At 47.9% G+C, this 22389-nt stretch overlaps 2 protein-coding genes across 7 annotated transcripts in view; one reads left to right on the top strand and one right to left on the bottom strand.

The window, feature by feature from the left end:
- Nucleotides 1-535: 535 nt before the first annotated feature.
- On the top strand, nt 536-22078 carry LAMP5 (lysosomal associated membrane protein family member 5). Of its 4 annotated transcripts, none has more exons than XM_082757579.1 (7): nt 536-675; nt 2540-2624; nt 2890-3062; nt 3208-3339; nt 3416-3521; nt 4958-5146; nt 11832-13039. In XM_082757579.1, exons 2-7 carry the CDS (start codon nt 2585-2587, stop codon nt 12008-12010), a joined length of 819 nt encoding a protein of 272 aa, XP_082613705.1. In that variant the 5' UTR covers nt 536-675; nt 2540-2584; the 3' UTR covers nt 12011-13039. The 4 variants fall into 4 exon arrangements, with proteins under 4 accessions (XP_082613705.1, XP_082613707.1, XP_082613706.1 ...); XM_082757581.1 differs by lacking the exon at nt 536-675 and adding an exon at nt 21970-22078 and having other exon boundaries at nt 2451-2624; nt 11832-12043; XM_082757580.1 differs by lacking the exon at nt 536-675 and having other exon boundaries at nt 2451-2624; nt 11832-12043; nt 12393-13039.
- PAK5 (p21 (RAC1) activated kinase 5) overlaps nt 15550-22389 on the bottom strand; it is an 82438-nt gene continuing 75598 nt past the window's right edge. For all 3 annotated transcript variants that reach the window (XM_082757575.1, XM_082757576.1, XM_082757577.1), the window contains 3 exons: nt 20008-20133; nt 18506-18640; nt 15550-17812 (listed from right to left, as the gene is read on the bottom strand). In XM_082757575.1, the coding sequence (XP_082613701.1) occupies nt 17657-17812; nt 18506-18640; nt 20008-20133 (417 nt within the window). In that variant the 3' untranslated portion in view covers nt 15550-17656. The remainder of the gene's footprint in view (nt 17813-18505; nt 18641-20007; nt 20134-22389) is intronic.

The raw sequence follows: 22389 nt of genomic DNA, 5'->3' as shown, positions 1-22389 counted from the left end.
GGCTCTGCTCCCAGAACTGCTGTGTATTTCATCCACTGACAATTTAGCATAAAATGCAGACAGTAATTTGAAATTAAGTGATGAATTTTGTCAGCTAAGTATTTTGAAATACTGTTTAAGTAGTATTTGATTCAAAAATTATTTGAAATTTGGCTGCTAATGAAACGAGGTAAGAATTTCTATTGAGATAAAATAGACTAATCAATTTGAACATTGATACTGAGCCGAAGCAGTTTAAAATGTCACTCTCCACTGGGGTGATGGATTCCACTTCACTGAAATTTATCCAGGGAAGCAGTAGATTCTCCCTCACTTAATTTCTCCAGATAAATTCAGTGCAGCTGTGATGGGGAGGGTTGTGACACCCTGGTTGCACAGGCAGCCACTTGTTCTTTCACTTCCACTGACTCGTGGGTTGATCATTAGCTCACCTGTGTCCAGCTGAGGTCTGTTTAACCCATCCCGCTTGAGTGCAAAGTGCACTGCCAGAGATACGAGATACAGCTGGGGGGCTGAATTCCTTGCAGGCTCCATGTGCTCTTGCCCACTGGCTGCCAGTGGCAGGCAGACACATCCCGGAGCTGCTCGGCCAGAAATCCCAGCTCGCAGGAACGCACCAGCGGCAGTGCTGCAGCCCCGCTGTCACCGTGCTGCGCACTCCCTGCAAGGAGGCTGGTAAGAGCAACTGCTGGCTGGTAGTTGGGAGGTAGCGGCAGGAGGCTCAGCCTTCAGAGATGCCCGGGCTCTCTCCCCACCTGCGGGTAAGAGCAGGTTGCAGAGGCTGGGCTGGCTCCAGGTGGTCCATTAGCACAAATCAGGCCTGGTCACAGCCATTCAGTTCAGCTGATGCTGCACTGGCTCCCTCAGGTTAGAGCTCTGCTCGCTTAATGTTTTTGGGGCTTTCTTGGTGTGAGGAAACTTTAACCCTTTCCCTTTTCACCATGGAAAGCAGCATAAACCCTGCTCAGCAGGCTAGAAATAAGGGCGATGCTGAAGCTGCAGGATTTTGTTCTGTGCAGCTGGCAGGTGCAGGGAGAATGCGGTTCTGCGCCGTGGGGCTTGGGGCTGCAGTCAGCCTCCTGTCCCTGGCACAGCTGCTCTCACTCCGCTGCTCCCTGTGCTTCCCTCCCACGCAGGCTGGGTACAGGGGCAGCTGCTCAGCATCATATATTTATTTGGAGGCTTAGAAGCTACCTAGAAACCTAAGGAATATTTGGAAATAAGTAGGGGGCTAGAGGATGAAACAGGGACTAGTAAAGCACTGCAATCCTCAGTGAAAGGCCTGAACTCACTGGGGAAATAGTCTGGTGCAGTCAGAGGGGCTCACATAGGAGGTAATGGCTTTTTGCTTTAAATAGTCCATTGCGACTGTTATCCATGGGTTAGTCTTGTATCACTACTGACACAGATCTGGCTCTATTTTGAGGGGCAGGAATGAGTCCTTATTCTGAAAGGAGATGGAGGGGAAAAGGCCAGAATGTAGTATTTACTACATACAGTGAGCAGGAAAGGAATTTGACAGAACAGTTACAAAACTGAAAGCAAATGAACAAATAGAAGAAATCAATGTGTTCCTTCAGTAACTTTTATTTTTGAAGAGCTATTTCCCAGCAAGACAACCATTCTCTGCAGGTGTGCCCTGGCAGGGAAAGGGCAACTTCCCAGAAGCAGCAGCCTGCAATCAAAACTCCCCTTGTAGTACCTTGCTTGGCAAAGCTCTGGACTGTTTCTCCCAAACTCCTTTTCCTGAATTAGAAAATTGAATTATTAGTGAATCCTTGTAAGGCCACGAGCTCCAAATAGCTGCTGTCCCTTCGGCATTTCACAGAAAAAAAATATCCTTAGGCTCCAATTCCCTGCTACAACTGAGCTGCTCTTGGGACTCTTCTTTATCCTCGGGGCTGCAAATATTTGGACATGCTCTTCTCTTCCTAGCTGGTGTTGAAGGGCCCCAAAAGCTCTCGGGGAGAGGCAGAAAACCCCCAAAATTTTACAGTCGCATAGGCGAGCGACGGGGAAAGGCGAAAAACACCGGGAGAACCGGGTGCTCTGGGGTGGAGAGGGAGCCTACAGCAGGCTGCCGGCTCTGCTTCTTGCCTTGCGGCCCCAAAGCAGCTGCCCGCGTCTCCCCAAATGAACGCGCAAAGCAGCCGCTTGCTTTCGACCGAAATTCCGAGCATCGAGGCGAGCCTTCCTCCCGCTTAGCGCCGGGGGCTCGCCCGGGCAGGGCTGGGGTCCCCCTGCCCTGCCGGGGGATCCCCCGGGGCTCCCAGCCCTCCTCCCCGTGTGCGCCCCGTCCCTCGGCGGGGGCGCCTCCAGCAGCTCCGCGGCATCTCCCCTGCTGCTCCTCCTCCTCCTCCTCCTCCTCCCCACACACCCACACACTCTTCCCCGTCCCTCCTCCCCGGCACTCCGCAGCGGAGTGCTTTTGCAGCCTGTGCAGCTCCTGCGAGAGGAGGTGTTTCAGCTTTTTCAAAAATAATTTGTAGTATTTTCTCCTTTTTTTTTTTTTTCCCTTCTTTTCTCCATCCCTCCGGAGCGGACCCTCCCGGAGCAGCAGCAGCCGCCGGGCCGAGCAGGGAGGATGGCCGGGGGGCGCCTCCCGGGGCTGCTCTTCATCTTGCGTGAGTACCGCGGCCGTGGGTCGCGACACCCCCCCGGGACCTCGCTGTCGCGACACGGAACCCTGTCGCGATGTGGCCGGCAACGAGACAGACCCGGCGCTGCTCGAGCCCCGGGGCTGCTTCACCCGCCGCGGGCTGCCCCTTCGCTACTGCCCGCTCTGTCGCGACATGGGGCGCCCCGTCGCGACTAGGGGGCCTTAGTCCCGGGGCCGGGCTGGGGGGTGCCGAGGGGTGCCGCCGCCGCTCAGCTCCCCTCTGCCTGCAGACGCCGCGGCTCGCCTGGCTGCCGAGCAAGAAGTTGAAAACCTGTCCGGGCTCTCCCCTAACCCCGAAAAGGACATTTTCGTCGTGCGGGAAAACAGGACGACGTGCCTGATGGCGGAATTCGCCGCCAAGTTCCTCGTCCCTTACGACGTGTGGGCCAGCAACTACGTGGATGTGAGTGGGGCCGGGGGGCTGGAGGGGCGCGCTTTGCCCACGCCGGCCGGGCTGTGGGGCGGCTGAGCGGGTTGTAGGGCGGCTGAGCGGGTTGTAGGGCGGCCGGCCGGGCTCGCCCCCGCTCAGCCCCGCTCCCCGCTCGTAGCTGATCACGGAGCAAGCCGACATCCCGCTGTCGCGGGGCGCCGAGATGAAGGGCAAGTGCGGCACCAACGAGTCGGAGCTGGAGATCTCGTGGCTGGAGCAAGCGTACACCCTCAAACTCTTCTTCCTGAAGGTACGGGGCTGGGACCGGGGGCCGGGATGCGCGGCCGTCCTGCCGGCTCCTGACCGCCGCCGTGTCCCCCCCGCAGGAGGGGCACAACACGTCCCGGGGCCAGGAGGCTTTCTGGAGGCTCGGCAGGATCCAGTTCGCCTACGACACCTCCGAGCGCACCTACTTCAAGGACGCCGTCAGCCGTAAGAGCCCCGGTCGCGATTTGGAAGCACAGCCCCGGGGGGATTCCCGGAGTCGCGATTTTAAAGCGCGTCCTCGGGGGATGCCCAGCGGCGGGGCAGCCAAACGCAATTTAACGGGGAAAACCCCAATCCCACACCCTCCCGACAGACCGGGACCGGGTGCCGTTTTTAAACCCTATGTTCATTTTAATTTTTTTCCTCCCTTTTTTATTCTTTATTCGTGTTCTTAGTGACCGCAGCTGCCGCGGGGGGGAGCGCCCAAGCTCTGCCCGGTGCTGCGCTGCCCCAGCCCCGCCGGGGGACCCGGGAGGCAGCGGGACGGGCTCTGTCTGCCCTGGGCGCGTCTGGCTCCTGTCCCGCGGGACAGCACCTTAATGGCATCTAAAGTTAATTATTTCCTCAGTCCTGACCATGGCTGAATAGGTGGAAAAGCAGTGGGCCCCTGTGGGAACGATGAGACAGACATCAGTATCCCTACGCGCCTCCACACCCAACAGCTCCGTTTCTCACTGGGTTTCCTTTCTTTTGGCTTCCATTTTCTTACCTTGTTTTTGGTCAGAAATGAGTCGCCTTGCATTGAAATTTAAAATACTGCCATTTGCAATTTTTTTTGTCAGCGAGATTTTCAAACTCCAGTGAATGGTGCCACAACAGCTTATGGCATAGGGCTCGCTGGATATGGAGCTGTTTTTCCACCCCTACAGTTTGTGTCCCCAAAACGTGGTGGTGGCTCTGCCTCATCACCCTCTGCAATCGCAAAACGCTGATTGCCTTTCTGTGCTGCCAGAGGGGAACAAAGGGCTGCAGATGAGCCAAGGGTGGAAGGCATCCCTCATTCCACCTTGCTGAGCTGCCTTCTGCCTTCATTTATGAAACAACTTGATATAACGAGAAAATATTTTTTTTACAATCTATACTTGGGTGAAATGACCGTGTTTTGTTTTTGAGGAGGGTGTTAAGGCCTATTTTGCTCTGCGGTAAGATCCCCAAATCACAGTGCTCCTTCCACCTCAATTCAGGGCCAAAGCACAGCCGCAAGAATTGCTCTTTCCCAAACGTAGGGAGCATGAGCGCAGTCTGAGGCTGCACAGACAACAATAGACACCATTCCTCTGGCTTTACGGGCTTCGAGTCCTGTGTCAGGAGCGTAGGTGGAAGCAGCAGAGCCAGCTTTCCCCTTTGTGCCGGCAGGACCGCGCGCTGCAGCCATCCTTCCCCAGTTGTGGGCAGGTGACCCCACTGCGGGTGCTGTCCTGGCTATGCGGGGGTGTCACACAGAGAGCACGATGCCACCCCAGGAGAAACTGCTGCTTTGAGAGCACTGGAGCGTGTAGCCACTGTGCTGCATACCCCATGTCCAATTTGTTTGGTTAAGAAAGTCACATCAGTCCCCCTGAGACAGGGCTTGACCTTGGCTGTTTCTGCCCCTTGGCCAGCTGGGAAGCACACAGCCAACTCGCACCGGCTCTCTGCCCTGGTCACCCCAGCTGGGAAATCCTACGAGTGCCAGGCACAGCAGACCATCTCCCTTATCTCCAGCGACCACCAGAAGTCTGTGCAGCTTTTGCTGTCTGAAGTCCGCATCCAGCCCTTCGACATCACTGCAGATTTTGTCTTCAGTGAAGGTAAGGCACTGGGCGAAGGCACGTTCTGCATCCCTGACATGCTACCACTGCCGCAGCCTTTGGGGACATCATTTGCTCAAGGAATTTGGGTCCCACCTTTATCACAGCACCATCTCCTCCCTCCAGTGAGTTTTGAATGCTCCCTGAAGTCCTTCCGATCCCTTCCCTGTCTCCATGGTTTCCAAAGCCTTTATGAGCTTAGCCCAGCTGTTATTTGGTCACAATGCGTGCTGTCATTGCATGTAGGTTGGCTTCTGTAAGGCCTTATCTGGCCGGGTTGCCAGCAAGCAATGGTGCTGCCTGGTCTCCAGAGAGCCCTGCAGGTAGGAGCATCTCCTCAGCATCACCAAAGGTGCTTTTGGGGCAGCTCTAGGGGCTTTTTAGGGCCACTGCATGTTGAGGAAGGATTGATGCTGTAGTGGAAGGAAATACTTGGAATGCACATTGCTCGCTTCGGCTCAATTAATGCTCTTCGCAAGGGTGAAAGAAGTGTAAAACAGACTTCATCAAGCGACCATTAGGTGCTCCTCTCTACATGGATGTTCTCGATTTAGGCAAGATGTTTTGGGGAGGTTGGTAGTTGGGGACATCTGCATGGGGAGCTGCCCACGGCATGGGGAGGAGGAGGGTGGCAGGAACAAGATGAAGGCAGTGGCTCAGCAGCAGAAGGCTGTGAAGTTTTAGTCCTTGACAGGATGAGCTGCCTGCCTTGTGGTTTACCCTTAGGGGTTGTGATGGGGTAGGGATGTCCCTGTAGCCAGACTGTGGGTCTGCTGCTGGGTGCGGAGAGGGGATGACTGAAACCCTGGCAGTGTCTGAAGTCCTGGGGTGCTGCTGTCATCGGCATTACGCTGAAGCTGCCCAGGGGAGGAAAACAGCCTTTCTCAGTCAAGTCTGTAAATGTGAGCTGGAACCACAGAGGAAGCCAAAGGTGGAAAGAAAATGACTGGAAGCCTTGTCCGGGGCAGCTGGGTGTGTGGGGCACCTCATATGCCAAACACAGGGGACGCTGTCCCTCCTCTCGTGTTTCTTAAATGTTAATCAAGGGTAAAAGAAAAAAGTGAGTTAACAGATGCTGTTTGAATCACAGGATCTCACTGAAGTCAGTAATATCACCAGGGGGCAAATTCCTGCAGGTTCTGCTTTCCTTTGTCCTGAGGAAGGCATGAGCTCCTCCTGCCCCACTGCCACCTGCCTTTTCCATCAGGTCGAATGAGGGAGTGTAAGCACATTCACCTCAGTTAGGGCTTTGCCACTAGTCCCCTCTTTATACCGCTGCTTTAGCAAAGCGGTTAACTCCATTATTATAATAAGTTGCAAATAAAATATATAATAGCCAGATCTTTTAATAATCAGCTAGAAGGTGGTGGTGTTATTTTCAAGACCAGCATTAAAAACATGGGGCTTTATTATTTTGCATGTAGGAAATATTTTAGAACACAATAAAAACCCGTCACTGACTACAGAGCCGAGCACTTACACTCATGACTCACATTCCTCTCGCTGATGTAGTAAATACTTGCTATTGTGTATGCTGGCTCTGGCAGAGCTCTGCACAGCTGAATTACTCATGGCGAGGCCGGTGTTGTATGGAGTAGGTCTTCTTGTGGGCACAAATAAATGTTTTTCATAGAAGTAATATCACATTTTGCATGGGTTGCAGGGAGAAAAAGACAAAACTTCATAGTCTCCTCTCATTTTGGGTGGCAAATCTTCATCTTCTCCCTCTTCCTGGGGCTCCAGGCTCCCTGCATTCAGGGAGCCTTGGAGGACTTTTAAAATATGCAAGGCTGGACTCGTGCTTAGCTGCTGTGTCTGTGTGCTACCAGACTTGTGAGGTCTGATAGCTCCCACTTGAAACAACTCAGGGTTCATTGCCAACAGGGACTGCATCCTTTTTTCATGATACCCTGCTTTGGTATCAGGCTATAAATTACTTGTTTTTCTTTGTTGGAGTTTTTTTTTTTTTTAGTATTTATTTATTTTTTTGACCAAGGACACAAAGAAACCCTGGCTGGTTTAGCAATCTTTGAATGCAGGGGGGCAATTCCTCCTTCTGAGGAAAGCACCATTTCTGTCTTTGTCAAGCTTTCTGGTTTGTTGCTGTTGCTCTTGTTACTAAATTACTTCTTGTTATTTAATTCTGCTGGAAGTTAAATAGCAAAGAGCACCCACCTGGAGACGATGGCTAGAAGTGCCTGAGAGCAGTCATTTAAAGCAGCAAAGCTTCAAACACGGGCTCTGCTGCTTCTCCCAGTGGCACGTCCCCACCAGCCCTGCAGACCGGCGTGTGCTCGGCACATGCATGGCAAAACATGATCCTTTGTGGGGTCTGAGAATCACTGCCAATCTTAAATTACAGTAATTAGCCTTCTCCTTTTTGGTTCATTAATTTCCCATTAGGTAAAATTCCTATTAATTATGAACAAGCTACAGAACATTTTAAAATATTTTAGAATAGAGAAAGAGACCTGCTAGAGCAGAGGAATCACTGAGACACAGGAGGGTCAGGCTCTTTTGCCACAAAGTAATGGTGGGGAAAGGTTTCGTCATTAGACCTGACACTGTCCTACCTGGAAGAGATTAAAGAACCTGGGGGGAGTGATTAGACTGCTTTTGTTTTCTGAATGCTTAAATCCAAGTGTTAGAATATCTTTTCTTGAAGACAACCAACTGGCACACAGGCATATAAATATGCGTATTTATTTTCCTTTTTCAATACAAAAGCAGCAGAAATTATTCAGAATTTGGGATTTTTTTTTTCTTAATGGAAAATGTGTACATTTATCAGCTAAAAGACCAGCGAAAAGACAGACAAATCAAGAGGCTGAGAGGAGAATATTTAAATTGGAGAAAGAACCCACAACAATTGCCGGTTCTTTTGATCTGCATGAAAATCATACAAAATGCTGATACATGGGGATGCAAAAGGAGAGAATTAGGGGCTGGGATCCCAGGAGTTCTCACCTCCCTCTGAACCACCCCAAACAGGGGCCGCATTTTCTCAGGGGTTCTCAGCACCAAGCAGTTCCTCTCTTCAAGGTGTGTGGCCACGTTTAAAAAGCAGCCAACCTTTTTTTTCTTTTTTCTTTTTTCTTTTCTAAACCAGTCTCTTCTAAAAACCCATCTCAAAAATCCATCCTGTCATGCCAGATGCTCCTGGGCTGTTTTTCCATCCATTTAACAGCCCTTGCACCAGTTCTCAGGCTTGCAGTCGTGACTGCGGGAAACCACTGTCGCTTTTCTCTCTTTTTTTTTTTCTCTCTCTCTCTTTTTTTTTTTTTGTTTCCTTTTCTTCCTTGCTACTATTTGTTCTGCTGAAACAAGAAAATGGGCCTGTTGGGTGGTTTCGTAGCCTAGTACTGAAATTGGACGAGCACTCACCATAGAAACCGTGGCGGTACGTGAGGCGCGGTGCCAGAGGAGGCACAGCACAAAGGGAGCGCACCTGAACGCCTCCTTTGTCATCCGCCCGCCGTCCCTGAAGCGGGGTCATGCTGTGGGGTGGCTCAGCCTGACCCTGCAGGGCTTGGGGTGCAGTCAAACTGCCCGCCTGGCCCCAACTGCTCATGCAGAGAAAAGTCACCAGGGACCCTTTGCGCTCCGCGGAGCCCAGGGTAGGGCCCAGCAGTTGGGGCAGATGCTGAGATCTCTGTGACCTGAAGCAAAATCTCTGGGAAAGTTTGCTGGAGAGGGCTGTTTTCCTGCAGAAGGCATCAGTTTGTCATATCTGTGTCCGTTCCCAGCGTGACCGTGTTTCATTTGCTGTGCATTGAGCAGCCTGCCTGTGGTCGAGCGGGTTGGATGTCTGAGTGGGGGTCTGTCTTAGACTTCATGTAAACCCCCCCTCTCTTCCCACTCCCCCTTTCCATTTTCCTTCCCTGATAGAGCAGGAATAATGCCCGCAACCTACCTGCCCACGGTGCTGTGGACCTCAGTGCCTACAATGCTTTAAATTCTTGGGATGAGCAACGCTATGTGGATCCTAAAGGATATTGCCATAAATGTGCAAATATTTTTGTTTGCTGTAAAGTGAATGTAACGTTCATACAGTGTTAAAATACAAACCTCTTTCCCTGAGCCAGCAGCATCTGGAGTGCCTGAGCTCCCCGACAGATGGGTTTGTGCTGAGCGCTCGCAGGCACCTCCCCGCCAGGTCCCCCACGGCCCCAGCCCCGCTCCCCCAGCGCTCCCTGCAGAGCGGGGATGTTGGTGACCAGCTGAAAGGAGCAAAGGGCTGCGCTGGGCGAGGAGGAGGATGTTGTAAGGCCAGAGGCAGCTGCTGCTCACGGCTGCCTTCACTGCTGGGGCAGAGCACTTTCTGGCCAGGGAACACAGCAGTGTCCGGCTGCACGGTTTGGGGTGTGCTGCTGGAGACTGCTACCTTAGCTTTGATTTTTTTTTTTTCCTATGGGCTATTTTTTTTAATTTTAATCCTATTTAAAAAGTATCAGGATAAAGAGCTCTGTACTGTGGTTGCTTGCAAGAATTGACACCTTTTTGAGTTGTGACTCAGACGCTTAAATACAGCTATGGCTTTCCGTGGATGCTGGAGTTTTGGCCACATCTGCTGTGTAATCTATTGCTCTGCAGTCGGTTTACTTGGCAAAAATGGGAATTCAAATACTGCAAGCAGGCGCTTTAGAGCTGGGTTAGTCCTCTGCATCACAGCACTGGTGCTTTCAGCTTTGCCTTCTCTGGCTACAGACCCTCGCATGCACCCCATTCCCCTAAAAGTGCTGCATTGCTCATGTTTAAGTAAACGTGCATGGGCAACCCTGCCCTGTTTGAGCACAGGTGAATGTCCTCAGCTGGCTTTACACCAGGCTTATTTCAATACTTCACAGGATTTAAGCTAAGCTGCTTTCAAAGCTGCTGCTTTGTGCCCAGACGCAGTCAGAGGTCGGGGTGCTGGGGCACCCCTGGCCCCGCAGCGCTGCCCCACGCGGCTTTTCCCGCAGCCAGGACCAGGCACAGCAGCCTGTGCTGTGCATCTGCCTCTCCGCTGCAACTCCTGTCCTTAGCATCCTAAACTGGGAAGAATTCCGTAAAGCTCTGGAAATCTGATTTGGGGAGCTAAATAATAATCAGGGTAAGCTTTTTTTGTTCGTCTTTCTTGTTAATACAAACAAACAAAACCCCTGCATTGCAGCAACTGCTGAATCGCCTGTAACAGACCTGGTGATTAATCACTCCTCTGGTGAAACAGTGAGCAACTGGAACTGAAAAGGACATTTCTTTGTTAGACTACGTTTCACTTCGGCTTTTTTGTTTCACTTCATTTGCGGCTGGAAACGTTTCCTAACACATGGCTGCCAGCCTGCTGCTGGGAGGGGGGCGGCACAGCTCCCAGCAGTGCAGGGAGCGCTGGCGATACGGATACGTCCCTGCTGTCACCTCCTGCCTGGGCGCAGGGGTTTTTCCTGCCTTTTTTTTTCACATTCTGCTAGATTTGCAGTGCGTTTGCTTTCACAGCAATTCCAGGTCTCTGTGTTCTGCAATCAGCTGCCTGGGAAACCCATCTGGATGGTCTTTAGCGATGGGAGGAAGTAGTGGTGCCCTTTGTATGTGCTTGTCTAACATGTTTTTTTTTTTTTTCTTTTTTTTTTTCTTTTTTTTTTTTGTTGTTGTTTTTAATGAAAATTACTGCTCTCTTCCTTGTTTTCAGTAGGATTCTGGCACTGTGAAGAAGACAGTCCAGGGGCCAGAGCACTCTACCTTCTGTACCCATAGGTTTATTTTTCCACGTTGCCATTTTTCTTTTTGGTTTGCCTGTCCATCAACATGGATAAGGAAGGTTTCTGTGGAGAAAAAAAAAAAAGTAAATTGAGATCTTGTCTATCACCTGTAAGACTGTGGCAGTGTAAGGGAGCTGAACAGGAATTACCAGGGTAGTGCATTTCCTATCTTTGGTGGCCATGTATTTGCAAGCTAAATAGAGAAGTGTTTTCCCATTGCAGCTGTGGTTATTTTCTGACAGATTATTGGACTACGGTAAGGATTCACAGGCCAGAGAGAAAGCCACTGGGGACACTCTCAGTGCTTCTGCTCATCCTTTGCTATATTTGACAAACAAGAGGGGGTGCTGGGATGTTGTTTGCCCACAAACACAGGCGCGCTTTGCCAGAGCTGGCACGCTGCCCTTGGGCAGCTCGTAGGGAAGGGGAAATTCCTGTTGGATCTCTGTCAGCCTGCAAATAGAGGGGAAAAGCCCTTTTAACGATGAGGGTTGCTCTGATTAAATACTTACTGATATTGCTGTTTCATGATATCATATTTATAGTCTCTAAATAAACAGCATCTCTTCAGCCACGGTCAGGAGGCTTGTTCTTTCACTGCCTTGTTCTCAGTGTCAGTGCTATTGGTGTGGCACAGAGGACTGAAGACTAACTTATGGGCCTGAAAGTCTATTTTTCCACCATATCGGCTGGCTTGATGGAAGATGTTCACCCTCCCTCCAAGCCCTGCACAGTGACTGTGATTTGAGTCTCCTCCAAAGCAATTGATTTTCTCCCCAGCACGGTGACGACTGTTGCTGTCTCTCTTGGTTTGTCCAGGACAGTTTCTCCAGGGATGTTGGTTTGGTGCAGCAGCAGGTGTTAATATTTGCTGTGTCTCACTTGTTTCTCCATCTCCTTTTCTCTCTCCTTTTTTTTTTTTTTTTTTTTTCTTTTTTTCCACCCAGAACACAAGTGCCCAGTGGACCAGAGGGAGCAGTTAGAAGAAACCCTGCCTCTGATTTTGGGCCTGGTACTGGGGTTGGTTATCGTGATAACCCTCTGCGTTTACCATATCCACCACAAGCTCACAGCCAACCAAGTGCAAATTCCTCGTGACAGATCTCAGTACAAACACATGGGATAGGTGACAGGACCGAGCAGCCCGAATATTTATCAGGTAGATAAAGCAAAAGCACTTTTTTCTATGGGAGACGAAAGATTATAGGGGGAACAAGATGGTATTCACAACACCTAACCAAAGGTATTTTGGTATTTCATGGAGACACATGAGTTAAGATCACGCTTTTTTGCAGTCAGTGCAGACACACGGCTTTCTCCATAAGATGAGGGCACATCTGACACTAGGAGTCTGTCTGTGGCACTAGGTGCTCTGAATACCTTCTTAATCAGCCAGGACGATCACCTGGAAACAGAAATACTTCACATGTCAAAGTCTAACACGGGGGGCAAAATGAACAGTTTTTTTTCTTTTTTCTTCTTTCTGTTTTTTTTTTTTGTTCCTGAAGGGACTCTTACCTCCCTGATGCACTGCTCTTGGCGCGTGTTCAGCCTCTGTGTTGGTGTGCCTCCAGCAAGCATGGCTGGGGGTTCAGGGCCATTGCACAGACTTCATTAAGGTCCGTCCTCTGAGAAAGGACACAAACCACATTCCTGGTATTTGCACTCATGTTAAGGAAAGCATGAAAGAGGTACAGGTGTGTTTTGGAAAAAAGTTCAGACCAGGTCCTCAAGCTGGAATAAGCTGGAGTAACTCCAGCAGAGCAGATTGCAGCCAGCTGAGGAACTGACCCCATGCTTGAGGTGGAGTGAAGAAAGTTTGTTTTTGCTTCCTGAGCCACATCCGAGTTAAACTTAATTAAAAAAAAAAAAAAAAAAAAAAAAAAAAAGTATTGATATACAAATTATAAAGTGCCATGCTACTGCAAGTCAACTGAGAAATGCTTCTGGCTGGGCATCCTGCACGTTTTGTGATTGTTGTTGAGATGTTACATTGCTACCTGCAACTGATATTTTCACAATGAAACAAACAAAAAAGAAAACAGAAATGTTCAAGTTACTATGCAGATTATTCAGGTATAATCTAATGTAACACAAAAAATATAAGGAAACCCTTGAAATTTATCCTTAAATGTAGACCATTTTTAAAATGAATTAAAACATGCACATATATAGTACTTGATTTGCCTTCTTATTTTGAAATGATGTAACGCCTTTTGTTAACCGTGATATCTGGCGGGGCTGGTGTAACAATAAGGGTCTGAAGGGTTGCTTTTAAGTGTAGCATTTAATCCTAGCAGAATTTTTGATGCAGATGGTTTGGTGAAAATACTCCGTGTTGCCTTGGCATTCTGTTGGCAGAATTTTTTTTTTTGTTGGCAGTTTCTAATATTATTCTAATCTCTCAGTCGTGTCTTTTTTTTCTGTTGTGGGCATGGCCATTTTCACTCGGGTGCCATCCAGTTTCTGCTGAAACCTTTGACTTCCCTTGGCTTTGGTGTTACTGCAGCAAGAGTTAGCCCAGTCCTTGTCTTAGTCGAGGGTATGGAAAATACTTTGTTCTTCTTGAAGTAATTTGAGCCAAGCAGGGATTCATACAGCCTGTCCCCCTTCAGCTTAAAACAGGATAATAAGCCAAGAAAACAGCGTTTTCGGAGTTGAAGCTGTTACCTGTGCTTATACATACTTAGAGCAAACGTGTGCGTTTAGGGTTTGTTTTTCAGCTACGCAGCAACAGTAAAATTAAAGCAGAATTAAATTACATTGAGGAACTGGCCCTGCACTGAAGTGAAAGAGCAATGGTCTACCTGTCTGCGCTGTTCTGCACCCGTGTGTCAGTAGCAGCAGCCATACGTGCAGAGATTTGGCTGGTAAGGCAAAAAAACAATGTGAGGGTGGAGACTTGTCCTGTGCTCAGCCAGAGCTGTTGGCATTTTGGAGCATGTGATGCCAGGTAGGTAGACTTACGATTTGACAGGGAAGATAGTTTGAAGGTTTACATGAAAAAAAAACACCCATACTTAAAATGCTGGAAGAAAAACCCTTTGAATCTTTCAACTCAAACCGTATTTTTGCTAATAGTTAATTGCTGATTTTGAATTTTCCATCAACTTAGGCTCACCAAACTTACATTTTTGAAACATTAATTATGAGGGGTTAAAAAAGCTGCCCAACTTCTCCTTCTGCCCATCAAACTACAGCAATATCTGGAGGATGGCAGCACTTTGTGGTTTCATTTATATATACATATTTTACATTTAATTTCATATTTAGCTTTTATTCATAAATGGCTTATGGACTTGGTGCTTAGGGACATGGTTTAGTGGGCGCCATTGGTAGTAGGGTGATGGTTGGATTAGATGATCTTAGAGGTCTTTTCCAAGCCTAATGATTCTGTGATTCTGTGATCATGAGCTAGCTGCAGGCTCGAACACACTTTGCTTTATGGATGTTTATGAACACACTGGTACAACGTTGAGTAAATACAAGAAACTTATCAAGCTACTAAGCTCTATGAGGACCTGTAATAATTAAGCACTTACTAAAACAGCTGTTAATGACTTGCAAAGGACTTATGAATAGAACTTTAATTATAATTTTCTGATGTATTGCTGAGGAAGGGAGTTATATTGCCAATAAATGCCCTGGCCTCTGCATTTATGTAAGTATTTGCAAATTGTTTAAGAACTGGTGAACTGAAGAAAAAAACATCATTTATTAGTGACAACAGGAGCCCAAGGTAAATGGACATGATTATGCCCGGCTCGTTTGACTGGCTCTGGCTTTATTGGAGGGACTGTGGGTGAAATGTCCAAAGTAAAGTTTTTGTTTTTTTTTTTTTAAATGAATGATGTATTTTGAGACATTTACTGATGTCATTAACCAAAAGCATATGGCCTAATACTAAATCTCATTTGTAAGACTTAAAGAGAGCAAATAAGAGCACAGATATTCATTAGCTGACTGATGCTGCTGCTACTGAGGAGCCCGAGTAATGCTTTTAATAGGTAAGTAAGTGCGCTGAATGATTATGAGCCAAAAATTAAGGCCATGTAAGGAAAAAGGAAAGGATTGTTTTAGGGGACAGGGAAAGGAAGGTAGAAATGTTTTGATTGGTATGGTCTTTCTGGAGTACTTCATATACAAAGCAGTGTGGGTGTGCTAATCACTTCTCCCAGGTCAGGGATTTTTGCAAAGGCTGCTGAGATGCATTTGCATCATTATTTATTGTCATTATTTTTCCTCTTTTTTTTAAAATAATTTATTTAGGGTATTTAGATCATAGGCCACATGTTTTTTCTGCACCCTGTTGCACTGCACACCCTAAGCCTTTGCACTTTCCTCCCTGAGGCAATTTAAAGATGAATTTTTTCTTTCAGTCATGTGGAGGCTCTTTTTCAAACATTATGCCTCGTCCAACTTGCTGTTCCTTGTTTGCTAAGATACGTAAGTTAAATAAGATACATATATTTTATGTATTTTTATTTTATATTATAATTATTTTATATATATATAAACATATATATTGTGTGTATGTATATACAAGGAACCTCTTTTTTCTTGTTATTGTCTTGGCCAAATGTTATGTGTTGGAACACAATTTAGAAAACAGAAACACGGTACGGAGAACAACCACACTGAAAACAAAATTATTTATTCATTTATTTAACTTGCATGTGCATTTGTCTCACCAGTAACTGGTGTTCACAAAAAAAAAGAAAAAAAAAACCTTTGAAACTGACAAAACTTTCAGTAAACTTGATGAACACTGTTTGAAGTATCTAATGATAAGAAAGTTGCAGAAAATTCTCCACTTGTACAGTCTAAAATGTGCTAATTATTAAAGAGAAAAACCCACCAACCCCGTTTTTATTCAAAGATGGTTAAAAAAGTTTAGTTTTGTGTCTAGTATTACAGTTTCACTTGTATGCCATTGCCTTTACTGGTGCAGCCTTTTTTCCTGAGTTGTCAAGACTACAAAATGCAAACACTTTAAAACTCAGTAGGAGCCCTCATGCTCTCTGCTGGGTTTCCACAGGTCTGTACCGGCAGAGCATGTTTGTGGCAGGGCAGAGGCTCAGCTAAACACGTTTTCATTAGAAGGGTCTTGAAATGTGCAAACAGGGTTAAGAAGAGAATGCAGTGGGGGGTGAGATGCACACACATAAGAACATTTATTCAATGTTCAAGTTCATGTTTCTCTCCCCTTCTCTGTTTTTTGTTTTGTTTTTGTGTTTTTTTTTTTTTAAATTTACTCTCCCTTCACATGTCACTTTTTAAAGGACACTACGAAAAGAGCTTCTTTACTATTGGCAAATCTTTTGTCTGGGAGGAAGATCTTTAAGAAACAGCTCCTGCCAGGTTTAGATGTTTGGTTATAATTTGCTACAATAAATAACAATTAATATATTCACTATGAAATTTCTGTAATAAGAAATAAGATAACTGTGTCTTCACAAAACTGGCTTTGTGTTTCTTAACGGTATCATAAAATGAGGTCAGTAAAAAAAAATTGGAAAAACATGGCTTTCATACTATACATAATTAAAAAGAACTAATTAATAAATAAATTTAATTTATCATTGAAATAATTATGAAGCACTTCTAAAAATTTTAAAGGCAAATCTATTTAGGCCTACAGTTAACATGCAAATTCATCCAACAAGTAACACAAAAATGTACCGCAGTAGTCAACTGTTGTATCAACATTCAAAAAGGTCTAGACAGCAGCACAACTTCTTCTATATGGCAAACATCTCGTAACGTATTACAAAGGTCTCTTCCCAATCTGGAGAACACCTTTGTCAAATTCCAGAGCATGACATAACTAACGGGTATTTTTGCAGTAACAAAACTGACATTGCAGCAGCGTAAAGTGAAGGGAGCGCCATGTTTTTAGATGACCCTTGAGCAAAGGTACAGCTGATGCGTTAGTTCCCACCGATGGAGGGAGGAGGGAGGCCCTGACGACCTGCAGTGTGCAGCAGAAGCTCTGACTGCAACCACGTAACCAGAAGCCCTGAGAGGGCAAGCACCCAACGCGAGTGCTCTGACAGTGTTGGTAGCGTCGGCTCCCGTCGCTCTTCAGGCTGCTGTGACGGTGGGATGAATGCTCTCATCACCCCAATGGAAAATCTGCCAAAATTTCTTCCTTTCTAAAGGACTTTTTTTTTTTTTTTTCCTGTATTCAAAAGGGTTAAAAAAGTAGGAAACTTTATCTTCTCAAATTCTTGCTAAGTTACACTTATAACTTCAACTAGCACAACAGTTACATGACAAAGTACTGCAAATTATCAAAAGTACTGTACAGAAAATTACAAATTCATTTCAAAATACATTACGCTGCTATGACTGAGATTAAAAAGTGCTTCTTTTTTTGCCAGAAAAATGTTCTTCTGAAATAGAAGTGCCGTAGCCTTTCCTTCTGCACTGAAAGTCTGGTGTTTCGCTCTGGTTGTGCTATCCACTGTTAATTACCTTTTCCACCTTGTTTGCATTTGGCGCCTTCTGCCTGGATGGCCAAGATGAGAGTGCAGCCATGGTCTGTGGCAGAGCATGGCTATGCAGGTGGTGGCTAGGATTGCCCCCGAGTCCTTTGCAGCCCCAGGAAGCTCTCCCTTGTTTTTTCCATGCACCGCGTTATTTCCACAGGGTGGGTTTTCCTTCACAAGGTTTTGCTCGCCTTTTCCCGTGGCTCCCATGCAACCACTGGGAATCCTGCACGGCCCTTACCTGGCCTCTGCACCAGCCTCCTCCCAAAACGTCACCAGGTTCAGCGGTGTCTGTGCTGCCTCATGAGGGGCACGATGCAAGAAGGGGGCCCAGCCAGTTTGAGGAACGGGTGTCTCAACAGTTCCTGTGCTGTGGCTCTCTGCGAGGGCTCCCGCACCAGCATCAAGTCCAAGAAGCCCCGGAGGACGGAGGAGACCTGCAACAGCGTGCTGGCATTAGGGGCAGACAAAGAGAAGCGGTTCCAGCCTACGCTGGGTCTTTGCATGCTATTTTCTTGGGAAGACAAAGGGCACTGTGACTTGTCCTATGACAAAGATGCACTGAACTGGAGGACCGTGCATCTTCTACGTGCCATTCATGTTGAAAGCACTGTGGTGCAGAACAGCACACAATACAGAGCTTTCTATGTGGCGTGTGAAAAGCAGTAACACGCCTGGTATTACTGCTGAGGGCATGGGTCTGACTTTACCCAGATCGTAGAATCATAGAATATCCCGAGTTGGAAGGGACCCACAAGGATCATCAAGTCAAATGGTAGATGCCCAAAGCTTTGGCAGTGGGCACAGATGCACCAGCCCACGCAGAGCTGACCTTCTGTGCTGCCTTGCTCTGGTCCTCAGGCAGCGTGGGAAGTGCCTGGATGGCGAAGCTCTGCCCAGACCCCCTGCTCCACCACTCACTGCTGAAGCAAAGCCAAGGGCGGGCACAGAAGGGCTGGTGTGCTGCTGGCTTACACCTCCTGACCTCCCCCAGCCAGTCTTATGTAGCACCCACTGCTCCAGATGGCACCCAAACGCACACTACATGCTTTGGGCAGGGCAATGTGTGGCTGTGACTTTAGTACAGCGTTTGTATGTGCAAGACCCTCCTCACCAGTGGAACATCTGACCTTGTGCATGTCCTTCACCCGGGGCGGTAAGTTGTCCCGGATTCGGCGCATGGCTTGCAGCGGTGGCTCGTTGAAATAGGGCGGCTCGCCGTCTATCATCTCGATCACCATGATGCCCAGGGACCAGATGTCCACCTGCAACACGGGTGGGTCAGAAACACCACTGGTAGCACAAGGAGGGGGTGACAGGCTCAGCACTGGGATGCATGTAAACTTTACAGCACGCACACGCGCGCACACGCTGTCTGCATCCACTGTAAGCCAGCAGTCTGGTGAACCATCACCTTTCTTTTTTTTTTAACCAGCTGAAAACAATTTTTGTTTCTGAGTGTTAGCATTAAAGAAATAAATTAGAAAGGCTGTTAAAAACGGTCTGCAGCTGGTTTAGGTGATGTGCACTGGAACCATGGCCAAGGCAGGCTTGTTGCAGAGGCTGACCTCACCCCGTGGTGCAGTGCTCCAGCTGCACCCACCGAGTACTTACCCTGGGTTGGCCCTACCATGGTACAGAGGTGTGCAGTGCGTGGCGGAGCGATGTACAGCAGCTGCTGCGCAGTCAGTGACACTATTTCCCCTGGATCCTACCAACTATAGGAAATCCTGCTTACCCCAAGGCAGATGCAAGCATTTACTACGGCCAGGCCCACTCCCAGCAGTCGCAGTTAGCACATTATATAATCCCCTTGGAAAATGATTCAGCTTCACACTTTTTTTTTTTTTTTTTGTGGTCTACCGCAACACTTCTCCAGAATCCCACTCAGCTGATGACTGTAATTTCTGTCATTTGCCAGCCCAAATACATGCAAGGGCAGTTCATACTTATATACTCCTTTGCCGACACTCTCCCTCGGCTTCAATACTTTATTTTTGCTTTGCCTACTAGTGGGAAACCTAACGTATTTTTAAGTTCAGGCACTTTATAATCCCTCCAGTGTTATTAATGGGCTAATAATAGCTGCTGTTATTGTCCCTGAAATGTCTCCTACAACACCACGTGCACTAGGTGAGTGCCAGCGCCTGCAGGGTGCTCACAGGGGAGGAGCTCTCCCTGCCGAGGCCAGCCCAGGCCCGTCTGCGTGAGGTGAAGGTGCCTTGACAGCTCTCAGGTCTTGGCTGCACAGCTCCTCTCCACTCCTGTGTGTGCAGAGGGGAAAAGAGCATGGGAGCAGGCGTGGGGCTGCTCTCTGCAGCGGTTCCTACAGGCAGCATCAAGTAGAAACTGAGGAGCAGAGGAGTCCCTGTCTCTGTGGAGGGAGGGCCAGGGGCTGACTGTCCCAGGCTGGCCGCGCAAGTGTGCTGTGACTGGGAGCTTCGTAATGGGTGGGTTACGGCCCTGCAGAGCCACAGATCCCCCCGACAGGCCTATTCCACTTTTATCTCTGGAAGTGCAAGACACTGTTCAGTGCTCTAACCAGTTGTTCTCTGCCCACACATCACAGAGAAACACATTCAAACATGGCACGGTGTTAATACTCTGGGGCAAACACAAGTGCTGCGCTCACCTCGGTGCCGTAGGGCATACGGGAGATCACCTCCGGTGCCATCCAGTACGGCGTCCCGACCAGAGACTTCCTCCTCGGCACCTCCTTTGACACCTGGGCGCAGAACCCAAAGTCGGACAATTTGATCTGGAAAGCAAAGAAAAAGAAAGAGCCTCTCTTGAATAACAAGGCACACGTTCGCCCCGGGCACCGGTGTCCCCAGGAGACCCCTGTCTCCAGTTGGAGCTGCTGGGGCTGGGAACGAGCTGCGGTGTTAGTGTGGGACAGGGCGGCCGCACACTTTTGGAAGTGTGGTTGTAGACAACAACACGTCCTGGGGAACATGCGGCTAATTAAAAAGGAAGGGAAAGAAGTAGGAGAGGCCGGCAGTGGTGCTCGTTACTAAGATCACCTGTCATAGCTCCTTGTCTCTCAGCCAGCAGAAGCTACAGAGGTGATAGCTGGCTTATAGTATTTTAAAAACATTAACTTGGAAAGCAAAACATTCCAAACTAGCAGTATTTATAATTAATCTATTATTGCAAATACATAAACACCATGTTTGCAGCGCACGTATGGATACTAATATTCAATAATGTACATACTGCAAGTGGTACTTACCACTCCTCTTATTTATATCGGGTTTACGATCTATGAGTTTTCCAAAAAACATCTGAAACAACTGGCATTCACCCCCTTTTCTTTTTCCACACAGAGCATAATTTAATGCTCAGAGAAAGCCATAGCCCAGCCAATGATTTTTCAAGATGAGGCCCTCACACTGCAGGCTATCACTAGAAACCTTCTCCCTTTAGTAAGGGAGCTAATTTGGGGCAGGCAGGGATAGGTAGAAGAGACGTTTCCAAAACGGCTGCAAGAGATGAGGGGACCTGCACCCAGTGCTGGGAACTCAGGAATTAAAGGCGGCACTGTCCTTGAGTAGCTGTGACAGTGACCTGAAATAGAAATAACGGGATACACGAGCACTCCGGAGAGCAGCTCTTGCTGCATCATGTGCCTGCTTGTACTTTATATGCAGATTTTTTTTTTTTTTCCCCAATAAAAATGCTGGAAAATTATGACCTTCCCGCTCCCTGTGGTTGTACAACACCAAGGTGAAAACTCCTCCAAGCCTAGACAAAATAAGCTGGGCTGAGTTTCAGTGGCATCATCGCCTTCCAGAAACTGCTCGTTTCTTAAGGCTGAATCACCGAAGGGGTTGGGTCGGAAGGGACCTCAAAGCCCACCCAGTTCCAACCCCCCCACCATGGGCAGGGCCCCCTCCCAGCAGCCCAGGCTGCCCCCAGCCCCATCCAGCCTGGCCTTGGGCACTGCCAGGGATGGGGCAGCCACAGCCCCTCTGGGCCTCCTGGGTCAGCGCCTCACCACCCTCTGAGTGAAGAATTTCTTCCTAATATCTCATCTAAACCCACCCTCTTTTAGTTTAAACCATTACCCCTTGTCCTATCACTACACCCCCTGACAAAGCGTCCCTCCCCAGCTTTGCTGCCGCCCCCTTTAGGTACGGGAAGGCTGCTGTAAGATCTCCCCAGAGCCTTGCCTGCTGTGTTTGTTTGTTTTCCAAGTTATTTATTTGGAGGCCTAGAAGCTACCACTGAGGTTTTCTTGGAAGCTGTTCCACATGAAGATAGCCCCAGAGCCCTGAGCTACACACCACCCAGTGCGAAGACGGCCAGTGCCCAAGGTCCATTAACCGTGTATCCAACTGTGTACTCAGCACCTGGGGATGCGATGGGAGCCCAAAGCTCCAGGACAAGTCAAGTGGGAAGTTTCATAAATTGCAGCATTGTGTAGAGCAGCATTTTATTATAAGCACTTATTTGTTTTCTTTCTGATTCGGTACAGACCCTGCTTTTTAAAAAACTAAGGGTATTATTTTTGACAGAATTGCAAAATGATTGTTGGTATTTCTGAAACAAAGCCAATAATAGCCAAGTTCTCCATGCTAAATGTATTTTTCAGTTTACAGGATGAAGAATGGGAGAAATAATGCATATTTTGGAAGCAGAGCCCGATCTCCTTTTGTAGGAGTACAAGAGGTTTTGCATATCTATTGCTCATTCGAGTACATAAAAGAAGACGATTTTCTAAAAAAAGATAATTACACAACACAGCCATGAAGAAATCTGCAATGCAGATAATAAGTACTGGAGTAATGAGTATAATGAGGCACTGTATGCAGAGCCTGAAAGCAGATCAGATGCTATTTCAGCAACATGGATCAAAATTGCAACCGAAAAACTCCTACACACGTAGATTTTTTTTCCCCGCCAGGATTAACGGGAGCAGCCTGTGACCGCTGCAGGAAATCCCTCTCTCGGTGATATGGGAAGTGAATTATAAAAGCGAGCCTTTGATTAGGGAATCGGAGTGGGACTGAGA

The sequence above is a fragment of the Aythya marila genome (assembly GCF_965140915.1).
Source record: "Aythya marila genome assembly, chromosome: 3".
NCBI classification, from domain to species: domain Eukaryota; kingdom Metazoa; phylum Chordata; class Aves; order Anseriformes; family Anatidae; genus Aythya; species Aythya marila.
Note: the sequence above shows the minus strand (reverse complement) of the source record. Positions and strands in the feature narration are given on the sequence as shown.